Source organism: Cryptomeria japonica, chromosome 3 (assembly GCF_030272615.1).
Source record: "Cryptomeria japonica chromosome 3, Sugi_1.0, whole genome shotgun sequence".
Classification (NCBI taxonomy): domain Eukaryota; kingdom Viridiplantae; phylum Streptophyta; class Pinopsida; order Cupressales; family Cupressaceae; genus Cryptomeria; species Cryptomeria japonica.
The window spans coordinates 387,935,396-387,956,396 of NC_081407.1; the positions used below are offsets into that span (position 1 = coordinate 387,935,396).

General features: G+C 37.0%; 1 protein-coding gene across 3 annotated transcripts in view; it reads left to right on the plus strand.

Moving 5' to 3' along the window:
* Positions 1-21,001, plus strand: part of LOC131052980 (lysophospholipid acyltransferase LPEAT1) — a 74,913-nt gene that overhangs the window by 20,202 nt on the left and 33,710 nt on the right. For 2 of the 3 annotated variants that reach the window (XM_057987586.2, XM_057987587.2), the window contains exons 6-7: positions 4,688-4,821; positions 5,581-5,721. In XM_057987586.2, the coding sequence (XP_057843569.1) occupies positions 4,688-4,821; positions 5,581-5,721 (275 nt within the window). Of the gene's footprint in view, positions 1-1,302; positions 4,664-4,687; positions 4,822-5,580; positions 5,722-21,001 lie in introns of those variants that run through there. The other variant, XM_057987588.2, reaches the window with a different exon arrangement.

The window sequence follows — 21,001 nt, forward strand, 5'->3', positions numbered from 1 at the left end:
AGTTGTAGTAAGAGGAACAATATATGAGCGAAGGAGTATATAGCAGAGTTAGAGTGGAGATAGTGTTGCAATAATCCTTTACTGGATTTGCTGCAAGTGATTGGTTCGGCAAAATAGTGCAATAATCTCTTACCGAAATTGTTGTAGGTGATTGCGGGTAGTGGTATAGTAATTCATTACCGGATCCGCTGAATTTTAGTGAATTGTCATCCGAGCTTAATCTGGAACTGACCCCATGCATTAGGAGATGCAATTTTCCTCAGTTCAACTATTTTCTATTGCAGTGAGCCACTTTTGTAATTTGGCAGTGAGCCACCCCATTTTGTAAACACCATATAACTAGTTATAATAATATATTGAGAGCTAACACTCTCGGTGGTTTTTCCCATTTGGGTTTTCAATGTATAAAATCCGGTGTTCAATTTGTGGTTGTGTTATTTCTCTGTTATGCATTTGCTACTTCATGTTGATGAGCTTAATTGATGAAATTGATATATTAGTAAAAGTTCTTAGAAACTGTAGGAATACTGATTCACCCCCCTATCAGTATTATGGTCCATTCAACCAATTCAACAATTTGTACAGTTGACCATGATGTTGATGGGTGGACGATGTTTGATGTTTGTCGACCCATCCATGACTATGCTGTATCCATTAGTGATGTAGGCAGCCTTCATTTTCTCCATTAGAATATTAATTTTGGAATACTTCATATCCAAGTGTGGTGGTTGCAGATAAACATTTGCACATCTCTAGCATCATTAACTACCTCTTTGAGCCAACCGATTTTGCCCATCCCCTTGAGTGCATTATTAATGGCATGTATAGAATGAGTCCACCAAATATGCTTGTGGATTGCCTGAATCAATTTCCTTGCAGCTTTGTACACACATGCTACGTCTATCACTACAAGGATGTTGATTTCGAGTTTCAAATCTTTTGAGATGCAATAAGGGATGGAAGAGCATCCATGGTGGACAAGCTATCCAACATCAAACAAATTATTATTTTTTCTTTAATTTTGCCTAGTTTGATGTTTAATGTTGTAGGAGGTATAAATTTTTAATAAAGGCCAATATTTAATAAATATTTGTGTCCATAGCTTTATACGCAAGTTTCAAAAGTAGTTTCAAATTTGAAATTGGCATTTTCAAACACAAAACCTAGAATATTCTATCTTGGGCTTAGGAATGGGAGTTACTAAATGGTAATAAGTTAAAAATTATGCTTTTACTATTCCCAGATGCTTTTTTCTTGCAAGGATTTGGGTGAGGTTCAAACCCATGGTTTTGCTGATCACAGAGGTTAAATGCAGCCGCAAATGGATTCATACACCCCACTGTTGTAGACAACAATGGTCTCTTGAAGAAATCCAGATTGAGGAGCACGTTTGCAAAGAAGAAGACCTATTTCAAGGAGATAATTTCTGATAGCTCTTGCTTGTTTATATTTTTTATTTTAGATCAGTTTTATATCAGATTTGTAATTGTTTTCATCAGCCCATAAGGCTGCAAATCAATCTAATTTCAGACTTCCTTTGTTGTTGCATTATTTCAGGAGAGTTTGAATAAGAAACTAGTCATTTCTTGCAGATTTCATAGCATTTCTAAGTTGCATTTGAATGTTGTTGTGAGATAGGGGAGTGCCCTACATCATTAAGGTTGTGCCTAAGATGTGGTGCAAGTAGTGATAGTCCTAAGGAAATAAGGGATCTTTGTACATTTGACCATGATGTTGGTGGGTAGATAATGTTTGATGTTCGTCCACCCATCCATGACAATACTACATCCACTAGTGACTTAGGTAGCCTTCATTTTATCCATTAGAAAATTAATCTCAGAATAGTTCATATTCAAGATTGTTTTCCTCAATTTTGTGTCCCCCAGTGGCACATATGACTGTCTTACTCATATTATCTTCGCCACAACGTCCTTATATAAGGAGAGTGAGCAAGATAAGAATGAGGCAGATGATGCCATTGGCATATTCTTCTTTTGCATAGACACAATCCATTTGCATAGACACAACTCGCAAAGTGTTAATTGACAGTTTTGTGAGACTGATTGTGAAGTGCCGTTTCCAATGGTCCTTTTGATCTTTAATATGTCAAGGCCGGGGGTTGCTCGTCAGCACGGGTTTCCCAAAAATGGGTGGCTTTCTATAAGTGGATGGGGCTTCATTCTTTGAGCATGTTTTTTTAACAAAGATGCTTTAATTTATAGCTTATTGGTTGATTTGCTTTTTCTTTGTTCATTAATATATGCCATGACTTGCTCATGGAATGGGTGCATTATTTTTTCCTGGGCAGGTTTTAATGCTTACTCTAGGGATGTGGAACAAATGGGCATTCACTCGACTATATGAGGTTGAATATCTTATACCACAACCATCGCTAATGAAAATATGAGCCTCATCACTTTACTATTTCCAAAGGGGGAGAATTTGGATCTGTTTGAATTGGGGTTGGCCCATGGAACTAAAATTGGCTACCATTGTAATTGCAACAAGTTCAATAAACAACATATTCAAAACAAATGAAAACAAAAAATAATATATAGAACTTAAGTCATTAAAAAGGAGTTAAGCATATGCCATAAATTTATAGATTAATGAAAACAAAACAAGATAGTAGATTTATAGATGAATGAAAACAAAACAAGAGAATTCATTTGTTAAAAAAATGCAGATTTTTTTTTGAACTTGAAAAAAATATATGGCTTTTGGAAAAATCCCCCTCTATGATCTCCTTGGCTACAAGTGGGCTCTTGCACATGCATACGAATAGCAGACCAACTACTTTGGAGCCTTCATTGATCAGTCTTTAATTCTATTCATGCAATGGCAAGCAAAAATGAAAGTTTAGCAAGGACTAATGATATTTTTGTTTTGCATTCGCTATGAGGGATATTACTTTGTTTTTTCTCTAAAATTCTTTGGAATCCATGTTTTAGGGTTAGGGGCGTTTTTAGGCACATGAGTCAAAGTCAATTACCAAAAAATAATAAAAAAACCAAAAAACCAAAAAAGTTCATTGCAGCAAGAGTTAATGGTGTCAAAATTTGGGGCTGGTTCACTCTGGTTCATCTTGGGTGAACCTGCAGTAGTTTAGAAGTGCTGTTGATGGAACTCTTGCTAAACTAAACATGGATCGCATCTGAACCTGCAGTTCTACTGGGCGGAGCCAGTAACACTGAATGAAATCAAATGAATTCTTTTGATTCTCATGAGTTAAAATGAAGGGCTTATAAAACTCATGTTTTACTTATTGTAATGCTTCTTCCTGAAATATTTCAATGTATTTGGCTAATATTGTTTTCACTTAGTGGTAAATAAGTGTTGCTTAAATAAAATATATGTTATAATGATTTAATTGGTCAATATGCTTTTTTTCAGTGGGTTTTCAAGCGCAAAATTTTCAGTCCAGAAGAGTTTTCATGTCAGAAATATTATTCAGTTGCTATATTGTTTCATTTTGTAGAAAAAATATATGATTTTTAGTACACCAAAGTATCTTCAATTGGCATGCGTTCATATTCCCTGTACAATGAGACAAGATCTTGGCACCATGCCAATTTTTTTGCTAGAAGTTGCTGTCTTGTGCCTGGATTTATGATAGATGGCTCATTTTTCATATTTAGCATATGAATTGGTTCAGCTTTTCCCTGCTTTTTTGTATTCACCTCTGTATCGTGTTGTTCAGTTTAATGGACTCTTTGAAGTTCTTTTCCCTTTGATATTCTTCTTTTGTGTTTTCTATGTTATGTTTTGTGCTGGTGAGGTTCAGGTTTCAAACACTAAGCTGAGTTTATTAGGATACTGAGATTAAAGCCAAGCCTATTAGATACCAATAAAACAAACAGTATTGAGTTCAAGTTGTGTGCCAGTGAACAAAAGAACCAAATCAACTGGGGTCAAGTGTAAATGAGATGGATTGAATGAATTCCTCATATTAAAATATATGATGTTAGAATCAAAAGATAACATGTTTGTTGGTATTTATAAAGTTAAAATGATGGAATAAGTGAGTTACCCCCACTTCAAATTGTCACTCCATTCTACCAATAACATGGGTACGCTATATTTTATAAATGTGTAGCAGTTTCATTACACCTATCCATCTCTATGATATTGTTGTTCCACTGAGAGTGGGCCTCCCCTCCTGCCCATCCTTCTTAAATCATGTATAACATAATTTTATTTCAATTAGAATATGTAAACTTTATTTTGAACCTTACCTATATGGCCACCTTATGCATGCCATTTACATGTAATTTGTCATCCAATGCAAACCTCCACTTGGCTTTCTATCGGTGAACGGTGTTTATTTTTAATTTGTAGTTTGCTCAGGTAGGTGACAGTGTTCATGTTTGCTAAATTACATTCCTCCTTGCAATACACATCCATCATGTCAGCATGTTTTGATAGACTGTTTTTGGATGTCCTAAACTTGTGTCCTCACATGCAACTATTGTTACTTTTCTTTGTTGTTTGATGATTTTCTTAAATTATTGATTTATATTTATATGTTCGAAATTTACTATTGCTTGTTCCAGGAGCAATTGACATAGGCTGAAATGACATCAAAATAACATTCTGTAAATTTAAACAGAAAGAATGTTTTGGGTGCATATCTGCAAATTTGGGTTGATCTATTAATTGATTTGTGTTCATCTGGTGTAATTGGCAGAAGGAACAACTACAAATGGAGACTTCCTTCTTCCCTTCAAGACAGGTGCTTTTTTAGCCAAGACTCCCGTGCTGCCTGTGATCTTAAGATATCGATACCAACGATTCAGCCCAGCATGGGATACTATATCTGGAGTAAGAACTATGCTAACTTTTCTTTTTCAGATTATTACATTGAATATCTAGGTTAAGTCTGCTATAGCATTTTTTTTTCAACCATCAAATTGAAAGAGAGTTGCTTTTCACTAAAATATATATGAAGGGATGCAGTTGAAAATATTATTTAAAGTGTCTCTCTTTCTCTCTCTCCCGTTCTCTCCTACTCTTTGATTGAACTTGATTCTCAGGCTTTATTATTTGTTGTTTGATTTGGGCAAAAAATATCACAGGGGCTCTACAAGAGCTAGTTCTGGCATTTCATGATATAAGCTTCTGAATCTAGAACCTAGGCTTACGAAACAAAGATTGTGAAGACATTCTGGTGGGCAGGGAGAAAATTCTGTTTAAATACAATTTCAGTTCATAAATCTCACCAAGTAAAGTGAAAATTCTGTAGGCAAATTTGTGATTTTAGAGAGAGCTTATACCATAGTAGTGTTTTGACATGCACCAGCTTTATGTACACAGTCATAGTTCTTTTGTAGGAGAGGTGGGTGATATGGAAAATGATGCTTGGTTTGAACTTGGCATTAATTTAGGGATGTGTTGTGATGTGGAATTGTGATAAAAGGATTTCTTATCATTTGAGTATATATTTGAATATTCAATCTTCTAGAAAGGTTAATCAATAATACACATTTGAAGCATCTTTTGTTTGTTGTGGCTGCTAGTTTTGTTATTACCTTGCTCCAATTTGTAAACAGCACTTAAACAGCCTTTGTGGATGTGTTGTAGGTACGACATGTGCTTCTGCTGCTGTGCCAGTTTGTGAATTACTTAGAGGTAACTCGATTGCCAGTCTACTGTCCATCAGAGAAGGAGAAGGCTGATCCAAAGCTGTATGCTAACAATGTTAGGAAGCTGATGGCTCTCGAGGTATTCTCACTGTCTATGTTAATGTTTGCTGTATGAGGAGACTAGTTTTATCATTGTAATTGAAGCCATAGCAGCATTTCATTTACAGGGCATTGGCATGGCATGACAAAAGAAAGTGTAACTGAAATTCAATTACCTGGGTTTAAAATGGGGAAACATGGCAAAATCTTGGGTAACTAAAAAATAAATATTAGTTTTGTGAAAAGGGAGAAAATTATGATTTTGTTATTTCATGTCAAATATAGTGCATAGAGATTAGAAATATATTAGAATAATATTAGCATATCTTATTATTTAATAGTCAATAACGTATTATAGGTAGATTAGATTCTTTCTAATTTTGTTTCCAGTTATCGAATGTTTCTTTAGGAAACATCCTTAGTATAATTGCCTATATGTACATTTCATTCATTTAATAAAATCATGCAATTACCATCATTTCATGGTATCAGAGTGGGAATAAACATTTTTTTGAATTTTTTTTATAATAATAAAAGTTTCCTCAGCGATTTTATTAGTCAAATTTTTAAAAAAGTTTTTGAAAGATCCCGTGCTTGGAAAAATCGTAGTGTTCTGTCAAGTTTTCTTTGCTCATTTTCGGAGAGTTCGTGGGCTCAAGTCTGTAATTTCGTGAAGATTCGCGTGTGACCTTTGAGAAAGTTTTGTGCACTCCTGTGAATGCGACATGATTTGTGCAAAATCGCGACGGCTCTTTGTTCTTGCTCGTGCGACAGTTTCTTTCTGCAAAATTCACGACGTTTTTTTGACCTCGCAACTCTTCAAACCTGTGTTTTTTCTTCTCCGTCCAACCCAAAGTTGGTATTTTCTAGGCGATTTGCATAAATTCGACAGCGGATTTTTTTAGCAAATCGCGCGATGCTTGTATCCATTGTGACGACGCGTGTCTCTGTGTGTTCACGTTCTATGGACGCCATTTGACGTCGTATTTTTGTTGGCCTACGACGGGTCCCTAGTTATCGCAAGTTTTTGGAAAATCTGCCCACGCGTTCCTCCTCTGCAAATCCTGCGTTGTGACGTTGTTAGTTGGGATATTTTTTTTTTCGCGACCTGGTTTTGCATCAAGGTTTTTCTACAAACTGTGCCCGTGACTACAGAATTTCGACCTAGGGTTTTCTGACGGGTTTCTACAAAATTGTGGTTTAAATCCCTGTGACCAAGGGTTTGCATTTTTTCTGGGCGCTGTAGAAATTTTCTAGGTTCTACACTCTTCTCTGCTGCCTAGGGTTGTCTCGAAATTTGTGCCAGCATATTTTGTAGTGCCTCAAAATCCGTGTTAGCATTTTGTCTTGGACTTCGTGCTTCCAAATTTGCCTCTGTTTTCTATGCATTGGGATTTGTGCCTCAGGTTTCATGTAGTCAAATATTCGCCTCTTTTGTTTACCTCAGTTTTTGTGCCTCAATAAGCATGAAAGATGGCATTTTTTATCAACATTGTGTTGGAAGGCAGTGAGGTTCAATGGTCGAAACTACAACGCCTGGAAGTAGTGAAGGATGATCATATTTGAATATCGTTGCCTTGATGCACTCGTTCTGGGTAAGGAAATTCGTTTTACAATAGTTGGACACGACTTGGACAAATTTGATGAGTGCAAGCGGGAAGCCATGATGCTTATCAAACTTTCAATTACTGATGATCAATTGCTTCAAGTGCCGTCCAACAAGACAACTATAGAGATCTGGACTCATCTGAAGGATTTCCATGAAACATTAGACAAGAGTCGTGTGTTCTTTCTGAAGAACCGGTTGTTCTCCATAATGATGTCTGAAAAGATGTTTCTATAGGAGCATCTCACAAACATCAAGGACATCCATGATCAGTTGGAGGCGATTGGTCGGAAAATGGAGGAAGAAGACATGGTATTCCTCACTCTGAAAAGTCTACCAAAGTCATATGAGTACTTTATTGAGACCCTCAACATTATCTCGACTAATGTTGACTTGAAGTTTCCAGAGCTGTGCAACAAACTTCTGTAGTATGATCATTGGAAACAATAGTTTGGAAGCGGTGCTAGTTCGTCCTCCACAAAGCATGCCTACTCAGCTAAATCATTTGCTAAGGACAAAGGGAAAAGTCAATTCTTTCAGTAGAATGGCTCAGGTCAATCCCAGGACAACTCCAAGAAAAAGAACATTTAGTGTAATTATTGCCACAAGTATGGTCACATGAAGAAAGACTGTTAGCAACGCTTGGCTTCTAAACAAAAGAAGGATGGAGGGTCTTAGTCGAAAGTTAATGTTGCAGAGCACATTGAGCAAAAGGAACTTGCCTTTTACGCCTTTATGGCTAAAAGATCTGCAGATCATGTTAAATCCTCTGCTTGGTACATTGATTCAGGTGCTTCTTGACACTTCACTCATCGAAGGAATTGGTTCACAGAATACATGCTTTTCACCGATTCAATGATTTTTGGAGGGGAAGAGTATACTGTTGTCCACAAGGGCAACGTGTAGATTCGGTCTGGTGGGAGTAATTTAATTTTCCTCAATGTATACTATGTTCTCGGCATGGAACTCAACCTTCTCTCTGTCAGTCAGATTATGAGACACTCTTGGTTGGATGTGGTGTTCAGTTCGTACAAGTGCAGTATTGTTGATTGGGAGACTCACGCTACAATTCTTGTGGGCATTGAAGATCATGGTCTTTATAGACTTGTTGACACTGGTGATTCTCAGGAGCATGCCATGGCAGCCAAAAGCTCTTCCATCAACAATCTCTGGCATCAGCGGTATGGCCATCTCAACATTCACTATCTCTCTCAACTAGTTTGGGAGGATCTGGTTGTTGGTCTACCTGAGATTTAGATTCAGATTCATGGAGTTTGTGGAGCTTGTTAGGTTGGAAAGTAGCATCGGACTCCATTTACGAATGGTGATTCTTGGCGAGCTTCTAAGGTATTGCAATTGGTTCATGTTGACATTTGTGGTATGATGAACACTCCTTCAGTTACTGGGTCTAGGTATTTCTTGTTATTTGTTGATGATTTTAATCACAAAATGTGGGTGTATTTTCAGAAACAAAAATCAAAGGCGCTTGTTATGTTTCAGAAGTTTAAGGCCTTAGTAGAAAAAGAGTCTGGTCAACAAATTATAACTCTTAGGTTAGACAATGGGGGGGAATTTTGTTCTTTTGATTTCTCCAACTTCTATTCACATCATGGCATCAAGCGTCAGCTTACCACACCTTACTCAGCAGAACGATGTTGTTGAGTGGAGAAACTGCATAATAACTTAGATGGCTCGTTCTATGTTGGAACATATAAGTGTTCCAAAGAAATTCTGGGCAAAAACAGTCTACACTGCTATCTTTTGAACCAGTCTCCCACACAGACTGTGAAGAAGAAGACTGTGAAGGACGCCTGGTTTGGCAGGAAGCCCAAAATCAAGCACCTGAAAGTTTTTGGCTCTACAACTTCTGTTTGGGTTCTAGATGCTAAGCGCATAAAGCTGGATTCTAAGAGTCAGAAACTCATGTTCATCGGGTACAATGATAATCACAAAGCTTACTGGCTGATTTATATAGACATTGATCGTCTCATATTCAGTCAGGATGTTATTTTTGATGAAGAACGAGGGCCTTTTTAGCTCTCTTCTCTTGTTTTTGAGGCCAAGGCTAAGGATTTGGGTGTTTGTCTTCCTTTAAGTCCATCTAATGGGAGGGATTCAACAAACTCTGACTCTGAAGTTGTGGAGTCTCCTCGACATGTTGTTACACCACCCAACTTTCCTCAGGAGAATCTTGAGCAGCATCCTGATGACTTTGTTATTGACATTCTTGGTGATGTTGATCGACCTGTTTTAGATGTTGGTACTTCTACTCTCTAGCCTAAGTGGTGGGCCGAGACTATTGGTGATCTTCATGATGATGAGCTCATTGAGGGTAGATTGTCTAGAAACAAGAGCAAATGACAACATACGGTTAATTTTGCTCTCATGGCCAACATTCACAGTGTTTATGAGCCTCAAACATATGCAGAAGCTAAAGGTATACCTGAGTGGGAACAAGCTATGGAAGCTAAACACCATAGTCTTCTAAAGAACAACACTTGGGTCCTTTTTGATCTTCCACCTGGGAAGAAGCCCATTGGCTGCAAATGGGTGTATAAAGTGAAGTATAAGGCTGATAGAACCTTGATAAGTACAAGGCTCGGTTAGTTGCTCGGGGGTTCTCATAGAAAGAAGGACGAAGTCTCCTTAAATAGAAAAGTACAAGACGATGTTTATAAACGAAACAAACGTTAACTGAATGTGAAAAATAGAAACTAACTAATCTAAACAAGATGACCATTATAGAACATTACATTATTTTAATCATTTCAAATTAACATCACAAAAAATCATATTATGAGAAAAAACAAATATGAGCTTTAAAAACAATTATTCTACTCTTACCTAAAAGGGTTTATATAAACAGTTTGCAGTTAGTCCTAAACTAGTAGGCAAGTGTTACTGTTATTGAACATAACATATTATTCTAGGGGCAACTGAATGTTTTATTATTTAGAATGAACCCTCATTAGAATATAATTAAAAAAAATAATTGTTTATTAATGCAAAAATTAATCTATTAAAAGTTAAACTTGAAAACTTAGAATGACCTAATCTTATCTCCAAACTAAAAATTTCCAAACTTCATGTTTTTTTTTTTACTTCTATGTAGAGTAGTTGGACACAGCCATGCACCTCCCCAGCAACATGTGCCCAAAAAGCACTAGTTTTCGAGCCACATTAGATATTGTGTTATTTGATTTTTAAAAAGTCTAACATGAACTTTCTATTTCAGTGACCCATTTTTTTGGTATTCGTCTAGTGCAATTGTACTATTTTTTTGGTGTTATAATTTTTACTAATTAAAAAAAAAAATTGTTTAGAATTTTATATTTATATTATGTTGTTTAAACATTAGAAGTTAAAAAAAAATCTAAATTTATTCTTTAAATTTAAATAAGATTTATTAATATATATTTAATTGTTTATTTTTTACTAAATTATTAATATTTTAATTTTAATATTATTTAATTTATATTTATTTATTTTATTATGATTTTAGATTTTTAATTAAGATTTAAAAAATTAAATGTGAAAGTGAATTTTTTATTTTGAAGTTAAGATTTTTATTGTTTATTTAGTTCTTTATATTAAAATTTTAAAATTTTAAAATTTAAATATATTTAGATACATTTTTTATATTTAAAGTCTACTTTGTTTAATTTTAATTTATATTTAAATGACATTATTGTTAATTTATTATAGGTTCTCATTTGTATATTGTATATTGTTAAATCAAGTTACAATTATTTATGTGGCAATTATGTGTCTCGATTGCTTTTGAAGTAATGAAAATCTTCTCTAATAACTTGGAAAAATGTGTTAAACATGTGTATGTGTTTTTTATGAATGTCATATCCAGCCACATCCATATTAGGGGTCTTAAACAATGTTTGTATCCGTATTTGATACCATATCCGCAGTTGTATCCATGCAACTCTCCTCCTAAGTGAAAAATGAATTTCATGACCATTTCTTGAAAAGACTTGCGAAACAACATGACAAATGAAGTTGGTGGTGATTACTTGGGGTTAGCTGGGAGTTTTTGGAGTGAAATGCTATGTTCGGAACCTTAGTCACCGCATTCGGCGAATTTCAGCCATGAAGTTCGAAATTTGACGGATTTCAAAACATTAATAAAAATTCGTTGAAATTCGCCAATATATTCGGTAGGGTAAAGGGCAAAATTTGTTCTAATAAAATATATTCTAAAAAAACTCTTGAGTACGATGGCGGAAGAAAGCTTTGTCGAAGGAGAAGGCTCCGCCAGTTGTAGCGGAAGAAAGCTCTGTCAAGGTTAAGAACTCCGCTAGTTGCCGAAAGTTTAGCAGTGCCCACAGGGCGGATGAAAGCTCTGTCATGGAAAAGAAGCTTCACTAGTTAGCTGTGCATCCCATTTTTTATTTTACAATCGGGTCGGCTTAGTTAGGGCTTTTCACGAAGAGGAGGCTTTCAATTTATTAAGTTTTGTTCTTATTTTAATTTTTTGCTTTTTGTTTTACATCACATCCATTTGTTATATAATTTTGTTTATTATTCAATAGGTTAAAACTCAATATTTTAAAATATTTAAATTAAACTTATTATTATAGTATATTTATTATTTAATATATTTTTATATATTAATAATATTTTAAATTAAATTTTTAAACATTATGTATTATTTATTTTCTTTTATGTTTAACTTTATTAGTATATATAAATATATTAGTATACGAATATTATTTTATTACTCATTTTTAATTTGTTACTTATATTTAAAAAAAAGTTATATAAGGTGAATTTAGTGCCAATTTTTTTTCCGATTTTTTTGGCCTTGCCGAATTTCATAGGAATCTTATGGTTGCCGAATTCGATTTCGAATGCGGTGACTTAGTTCGGAACTATTCATTTCCATTATTGCCTCTCTTATTGATTGTATTGTGTATAACTTTTTGTTGTATAAAATTGTAGGCAATTTGTTCAGTATAGAATCGTTAGAGTATATATTATAGGGCTGCTTATAAAAAGGCCATTATCACTATATAGTGAAAATCTTGTCACATCCTCCATGTCAGTCATTTCCATGGTGGACAATTTCATGGGAAGGACAAATAAAATATTAAAATGAATTAAATGTTTCTAGAAAGGAGAGGGCAGATTGGGAAGTTTACAGATGACACACAAAGAGGAGAATAGAAAGAGTGGATAAGACCAAAATTTCGTGTGAAAGCATTGTGGAGGCATTAGAATTGTGGGGGGCACGAAGTCCTTCCAAGAAACATGGTCTCATGGAATGCAATGATTGCAGGACATGTACAGTATGGTGGTTTTTGGAAGAAGCTTTCAGGATTTTGAAAATACTGCAATGGTTACATTATATCCACAAAACTGATTTGTTGAAAAGACTTAAAAACTTGTAGGCAAAAAACATTGGCAAGTGTAAACCTAGACTCCTCAACCTTTGTCAGCATCCTCTTTGCTGGTACCTGTTGATGTGTCTTTTGTACACGACCAAACACAAAATAAAATACCTAAAGGTACCTTATCCTCTCTTGAATAAAGCTCCCGAATGCTGAAGATATCGCAGAAGGATCAATCGGAGAAGCTTCAAGGTTCTGTTATGTAGGATCTCTACTCGTGGATAAGCTTTTCGTGGTATGATGTGATTTGCTGGAATCACAAGGGGACTTACACTCGATGACCTGAATGTTTGATTTGCTGGAATCACAAGTCCTATTTACTAACTGGAGGACAAACAAATGGTAAAAGATGTAGGGTTCAAGAAGTCTACTCTACTACCTAGAATGCGAGAAGATGGATGAACGACTAGGTGGAGTCCTACTGGGTTGGGTCTCACCATCAGGCTTGAACAATCTGACACCAACTCAGTGCGATCTTCTACGGGATGCTTCCAATACGTTCAAATCGTACACCATCAGACACTGATCACCATTCAAGATAATGCATGAACAATAGACGTGTAACGACTTAAGATTAAGCTCATTTTATGCCAGTTGACCACGCAGGGCGCACTTACAATCAGTAAGAGGCTAGTGGTATGGACTAGACGGATTCCACATGGGTGCATTCAACAATTTTCTTCATTCAATCTAATCATTTACCATCTACAATGAAGGTTCAACAAGAAACCATGCGTATTGTAAAGAAACGACACATTTCACCATATCTTCAATGAAAAAAGGGTTCATTTACAATCAAGTTAACAATTTCTTGCCTCCTCTTCCTACTTTACTTTAATTTCTATTCTATTCACTATCGGTCATTAGCTACTCTAACCTCTATGAACTAACTCTTAACCTTCACAAAATGAAGAGCTTGAGCCTTTTATAATGCTCTCAATACAATTCAATGGCTCAGATCAATTTGAGATCAATGGCTGAGATTTTACAATGAAAACCCTAATTAGGGTTTGTTACAACAAACTCAGTTCTGGCCAATGAAATAATTTCATTATTTGGACACATGTCTTCTCTGGAATATTCGACCAATGGATAACCGGGGTAGGTACATCGAAGTTAGTGTCATCTTTGATGAGTCAGGTACATTGAATCTGGACACGCTGTGGTGGACCAATCCGACTGGAGGAGTGATGACTGGGATGCCACCTTGTCTGACACTTGTAACTTGGTAGATGTTCAATTTGATGATGCTGAGAAGCTAACTTTAATTAACTCTTCTGAAACTCTCTGCTTCTTCTATGGACCCTTGCTTTGACCTCCTTTGTCTTCGATGTGCTGGATGGGTGGTGTACCTTTCCTTGAAATACCGGCAACACCCTTTATTGTCATCTTGTGGTTCCTTAGTGTGGCAAAGTGAAGGTTCTGGAGGTAGCTGGCGAATTGGTCGTCCTTGATGATGCTGGACTGGAAGAGGTCGTCCCTAATGATGTTGGGCTGGAGGAGGTCATCCTTGATGATGCTGGACTGGAGGAGGTCGTCCTTGCCCTGGCCTGGTCTTCTTTCATCTGCAAAACAAACCAAAAGATGATTAAGGTCATATAACAAATTCATTTCAACATAGCATTTTCCACCTTAAATCATCAAGAAGAAGATATAAAAATGAAGCTTGCTCAAGATTCTCCCCAGGGACAGGCCCTATAAGAATTTCGCCTTGGACCCTTTGGAAGGGTCAGGAGCGAATTTTGCATTCTTGGTTCAAATTCTTTTCACTTTGTGACCGTACTTGCTTAGATGCATGCCCAAGGATGCCCTTATTCTCAACCAACACCAAGCTTGATGTAAATTTGGGGCAAAAGAGAGGTTTTAAGAATTTCGCTCTGGACCCTTTGGAAGGGTCAGGAGCGAAATTTACATTTTAGGACAAAAGCTATCATGCCTCTACTCCAAAATGCCTTCCAAGGCAAGCATACACTAGTCTTCTCTCCACCAAGGTCTGGGAATCCATCTCTTGATCTTCATTATGAGCAATTTAGGTGAAATTGGGAATTTCGCTCTGGACCCTTTGGAAGGGTCAGGAGCGAAATTCAAGTTTTAGGTCTCAATTCCTCTTCTCCTTCACTTCAATTCATCTTGCAGGGCAAAGTAATATCATTTCAACCTCAACCACGCCTTAGGACTCAAAGTCTTGACTTGACACAAGGAGGAAATAGGTAGATTGAAGAATTTCGCTCTGGACCCTTTGGAAGGGTTAGGAGCGAAATTCTCTTTTTAGCTCAAAATTTGCATTTTTAATGGTCAAAAATCTTTCCAAGGCATTCCAAATAACTTCTCTCACCCTAGTCTAGGCCTGACTTTACTCAAAATTTGGAGAAAAGGATGGTTTTAGTTTTTTTCGCTCTGGACCCTTTGGAAGGGTCAGGAGCGAAAATCTTGTTTTGAGCTCATCTCTTCATATTTGATGATTCTTGGCAATTCAAGAACATGCCTAAGGACACCTTTAATCTTGATCCACGCTAGACTTGGCATAAAATTGAAGGAAAAGATAGGTTTTGCACAATTTCGCCCTGGACCCTTTGGAAGGGTCAGGAGCGAATTTCTCTCTTTGCTTGTTTTCCTTCACCAAGGTCCATCTTTTTCACTTTCTATACTTGGAATTTCATCCTTGGATCCCTCTCCCATGCTTGCAACATTTTGTTTGACCTCAAAATGACTAGAAAAGAGAATTTCGCTAGAAATCATGGCCAGGGACAGGACCTATAATAAATTTCGCCCTGGACCCTTTGGAAGGGTCAGGAGCGAATTTCTTCCTCTAGCCAAAAATCATCATTTTTGAAGGCAACAAACCATTCAAGGGCAATCCTAGGGGCATCCCCAACTTGGTCTAGGCCTGGCTTGGCACAATGTTTTTGGAGGATAAGATGGGTTTTAGGATTTTCGCTCTAGACCCTTTGGAAGGGTTAGGAGCGAAAATCTTGTTTTATGCTTATTCCTCCATCTTTGAACCTTAACCAACTTCAAAAGGGCAAGAACACCAATCCTGACACTCATCCAAGCTATAAAAACCCAAGTTTGACTTGACTTCGCAAGGAAAATAAGTGATTTTAGGAATTTCGCTCTGGACCCTCTGGAAGGGTCAGGAGCGAAATTCTTGATTTGGCTCAATTCCTTCAATTTAAATGATTTCTAACAACTTGAAGTCACTCCTAAGGACCTCTCCCATCTCAATTCACTTTAGTCTGCAATTGCCTTGGCATAAAATTGGGAAAAAAGGTGGTTTAGTGAAAATTTCGCCCTGGACCCTTTGGAAGGATCAGGAACGAATTTCCATTTCTAGACTTGATTCTTCATCCTTTCAATCCCAATCTTCATTGCAAGGTAAAATTTCATCCCTCTTCACCCAAGGAACAAGGTTTTAAGCCCAAGCAAGGTTAAAAAAATAGGTTTGCAAGGAATTTCGCTCTGGACCCTTTGGAAGGGTCAGGAGTGAAATTTCCTTTCTTGGATAAAACACTCACTCTTCAACGCTTCCAAACATTCCCAAAGGCAACAACATGTCCATTCTCCCTTTCAACATGCCTTGGACATCAAAATTTGGTCAAACAAGGAAGGAAATGTGTCCTAGGTAGATTTTCGCTCTGGACCCTTTGGAAGGGTCAGGAGCGAAAATCATGATTTAGGCTTTGATTGCTAATTTTTCCAACTTCAATCTTCTTTGGAGGCAAACATAGACTATTTTTCTTGCATCTCCATCTTGGTCCTGAGTTTGGCAAAGGGGAAAAGGAGCATTTTCAAGAATTTCGCTCTGGACCCTTTGGAAGGGTCAAGAGCGAAATTCAATTTTCAAGCCAAATCCTTCATATCCTCCACCTCAAGTTACTCCCTAAGACTAGAACATGTCAAAACGCTTCCATACATGCCTTAGGAAATATGAACTTTGCCTTGATAAGTGAGAAATTGAGGTTTAAGGGGATTTTCGCTCTGGACCCTTTGGAAGGGTCAAGAGCGAAATTCCTATCCTTGGCTAGTTTCTCACCTAGGTTCACTTCATTCTCCTCCAAACTTGATCAATTCAACTTCCTTCCATCGCAATCCAAACAATACATCATCCAACTGGGTTTAGGCAAGGTCAAACTAGGTTTTTAAGGCCAAAGGAAGGCAAAATGGAGGATTTCGCTCTGGACCCAAAGGGTCAGGAGCAAAATTCTCCTCCCACGCTAGCTTTCATCATCCCAAGGTGTAAGAACCTCAAAAGGCCCTCAACTGAGACAACTATCGTTTTGGTGAACCTATTGTGTTTCAAGTGTGTTCTTTGCAAATAATGACAGCAAATAGAATTTTGACAATCTTAAGCACAAAAAAGCAACTAATGGTATTTGCTGGAAATCAATTTATATTCAACAACACTGATCAAACCCTCATTACACCCGTTCATCATTTGTTAATACTCAAATAGAAAATAACAAGAAGCTAGAGAAGAACTGATAAATACCAGTATATTCTGTAAAAACCCTTATTTTCCTATTGCTGGTCATACACAGATTTTATGACAGCAAGCTGCAATTTATTTTAAACTGACCCGAAATACTCGCATGTTAGCCCGATGGAAAGGCATTGGCAAGGCGTCCCTTCTGGCATTTGTTTTAGAATTTTTGGACTCCACTTCAACAAAATCGTACCCTTTCAAGGAAGAAAGGTACGGCAGATCAGCAAGCTGTACATGCACAAAACCCTCATCTGTCACACACTTATTCCTACCTCTGTTCTGACTCTGCGGCTGCAATCAATCTTTTGCATAAAAATTAATAAACCCTTTTCCAATCTGCCCAATCTTGGTTTCTGGATAAAACCAACTGAAAGCAAAATCAGCTGATATTTCACAACCTCTGATGTTGTTGCACAAAAATCCCACATTTTCCTGCACCGATACCCCTGATCACTGCAGAAGAATCTTCTGCTGAAAACCTTGGCCAAAACTCCTCTCAGAGCTCCAAATCAAATTATCCAAACTCAGCATAAATGAAAGAAGACCTAAAATCTTCTTTAATCATCTCCATTTAGGGTTGGTGTGATTCCCAAGAAAGGTGCGATTTGGCCTTTAATAATGTTTTAACTTTTATTATTTAAGTTTGACTATTGAAGTGTCAAAAAAATAAATCATTTTCCCTTTAATATAAAACTGGCCCCATCTGATGGGAAATAGACCCTCACTTAAGTTATAACTTAAAGTGACTTTTAAAACATTAAAACATTAAAGTTCGCCATTTAATATTTAATTAAAATAATTAAATATTAATATCTCTCTAAGTATTCATCAGAAATGCTTGCCGTCTAAACTGGAGACTGCCAAACCATAATCTGTCCTTGCCCAACCTACTGGCTATAAATAGAAGGACTGCTAAAAATAGAAAGTATCTCAAACGGAGTCCTGGAGACCTCAAACGAAACCCAGACCTGGAGTGCTCGCTCTGAAGATGGTGAATCACACTCTAGAGGACCCTCTACCCAACCTCATCAGCCTACGAGGGTCAGTGATAGGCTAATCTACTCAGCTGACAGATGTCAACTAGAAGGGGACATCACACAAGGTCTAAAATCTCCTCTTAAAGGCAAAGTTGCATCAAAACGTACCAAACCATGCCTTAGAAGTTCCAAACTTGGTCAAGCTAAGGAGCAAAATAGAGGAAATATGAATTTTGCTCTAGACCCTTTGGAAGGGTCAGGAGTGAAATTCTAATTTTGAGCACATTTCTCCAGTCTTTCAATTCCATTCCACCTCAAAAGGCAAGGATACGTCACCCCATACCTATCTATGCCAAAAAAACCAAGGATTTGACCATCTCCAAGGGAAAATAGGTGTCCTTCAAGAATTTCGCTCTAGACCCTTTGGAAGGGTCAAGAGTGAAATTCTAATTTTAGCTTAATCTTCCACTTGCTTCCTCCTTTTCATGCCTTGGACACACTTTGTTAGGCTTTCTTCCATCATGATCATGCAAATATATCCTTTAGGTTGACATATAGCTCCAGTTTTTGCAGAAAGTAAGATTTTACATGGATTTCGCTCTGGACCCTTTGGAAGGGTCAAGAGTGAAATTCCTCTTTGAGCTCGAGTCCTGGCTTCATTTTCACCTTTCTTCATTTACACAAGTGTTTTTACCTTCATTCAAACCTAGGAAAAGGTTAGCTTAGAGCCTGGGTTAAGGTGGAGTGTCTTGTGGAGAAATTCGCTCTGGACCCTTTGGAAGGGTCAGGAGCGAAATTTCTCTTTTAGGCCTAATTCACCTCCTTTTCCACCTGACTTTGCCCTAGGCTAGATCCTTGATCCATTTCCTTCCATTTCCTAGCCAAATTTGCCCAACTCAGACCCTCAAAAGACAAAATTCCCCAATCAAGATTCAATGACCTCCTGACACCATAAGCAACAAGAGCAGAAACTTAAGCTTAAGGGAGACTTTCAAAGAAACCCTAATTCTGGAGCATCGTGGACTCACCCTGACTTAAGCAAAGCCTGCTATCCAATGATCCCCCTGACAGCACTCATCATGCAAAGGCTAACAGACAAAACCCTAAAAGACCTAGAAAACAAACCCTAGAAATCAACAAAGTAGGGGTCTCCATTTGCAATGGGGCGATGTGTGAATACGTCACAACAGTACCACAATTAGAGCTTTTGAATAGGCTGTGGCTGCCCATCAGAGCATAAGAAAATGGCATGAATATGGGTGCCTTGTCAAAGGGTATGGATGCCCTTTGAAGCAGAAAGGATTGAGAAATTTTGTGAGAGAGGGATGTATTTCTCTAGAATAAATTGAATGGCTTCTTCAATGGGTCAACACTAGCTTTGTTATACATAGGCTTCATAGAAGGGTTTGCATGTCAAAAATCAACCATGGGAATGCTTAGAGGAGGAGGTCACGAAACTTTGTAAACCCTTCAGCAAAATTGTCAACACTAAATGCAACATGGGAGCCAACCACAACTAGGACTTTGGTGAGTTTGCAAGTATGTTAATCTTACACTTTGAGATCTCAAAAGCGCCTACTTTGTTTCTTGGTCATTCTTTTGGAAGTTCCGAGCTTTGGATGCACAATAAGTTGATTCAGTGTTATTATATTATTCTAGTGATCAAGTAAGACATGAAGAATTAGATTGCACCATGAAACTAGATCTTGCACTTGTTTTATGCTTAATTTTAAGCAAGGAGAGAAATTGTAACTCAGTCAATATTAAAATAGTTGGTGAATGGGAGGAGAGTCAACGTAGTGTTCAAACTAGTGACTTGTTGAAGACGAAATTGCTGAGAAAGCAATATGTTAGCTGTGAGGAAAATGGAACAATGTTTTGGGCAGGAGAGAGCATAAGGCACAAATACTTGAACCCCTTTAGTTATTTTTGGATTACTTGCTAGGCGTAAACTATTGATGATTAAACTTACTTTCTTGCTTTGGCCCTTGTAGGATGGCATAACCCGTCTATTACACTTTGGTACTCATTAAGTAACTATAATTAATATACTTATGGCTTAGAATTAAAATGGCCTAAAGGAGGCACCATTGTCTTAGACTTTGCTATAGCGTTCCTATTGACAAATGTCCCCTAGATTTTGATCACTAGTCATCTTAAGGTTAAAATTGAGATCTAGTTTTGGAATTATGCAGACTCACATGAATGTAAGGTGGAATTAAATGGATAGTGGTAAGGTCTTAATGACCACAATGTAAGAGTTAAATTGCAAATATAATGTTCTTATATGAAATCACTTATTGTTGGCCATTGAGGCCAGATTTTAGTGTGTAAATAATACCTAGTCCATAAACTAGACTACTACAAGAATGTGGGGTTGGACTATCGGGTAAGTAAAATCAAAAGGTTAAGGATATTATTATTACTAATATTATTGAGACCAACTCTCTATTATGACTTAGGTATTGCTTCATGTAATGGTGAAAAATTAGTGTTTCCACCACAAGGATGAAAACCGCTAATTTTACTTAGTGACCATTACATTAGGGAAAGATAGGAATTAGATAGATCTAGAACCTAATAGACCTAGATTCTGATCTAATTCCAAGGATCTTGAATGTACCTCTTTCCCTTAAGTTGAATTGAATTATTGAAGATGCTGAAACTAGGGCAATTGGGCTGAATTGAAGTAATTATGCACTAACAGTAAGCCACAGTCGAGCCACGAACTTGGATCTGAGGAATCTAAGAGCATTCAGACTTGTTCCTAGAAGAAGCTCCTGATTTGTCGTGACTGGGATGGTGGTCGCTCTAGTCCTTTGCACTTTTCACACTCTAATGGGGGATCGGTT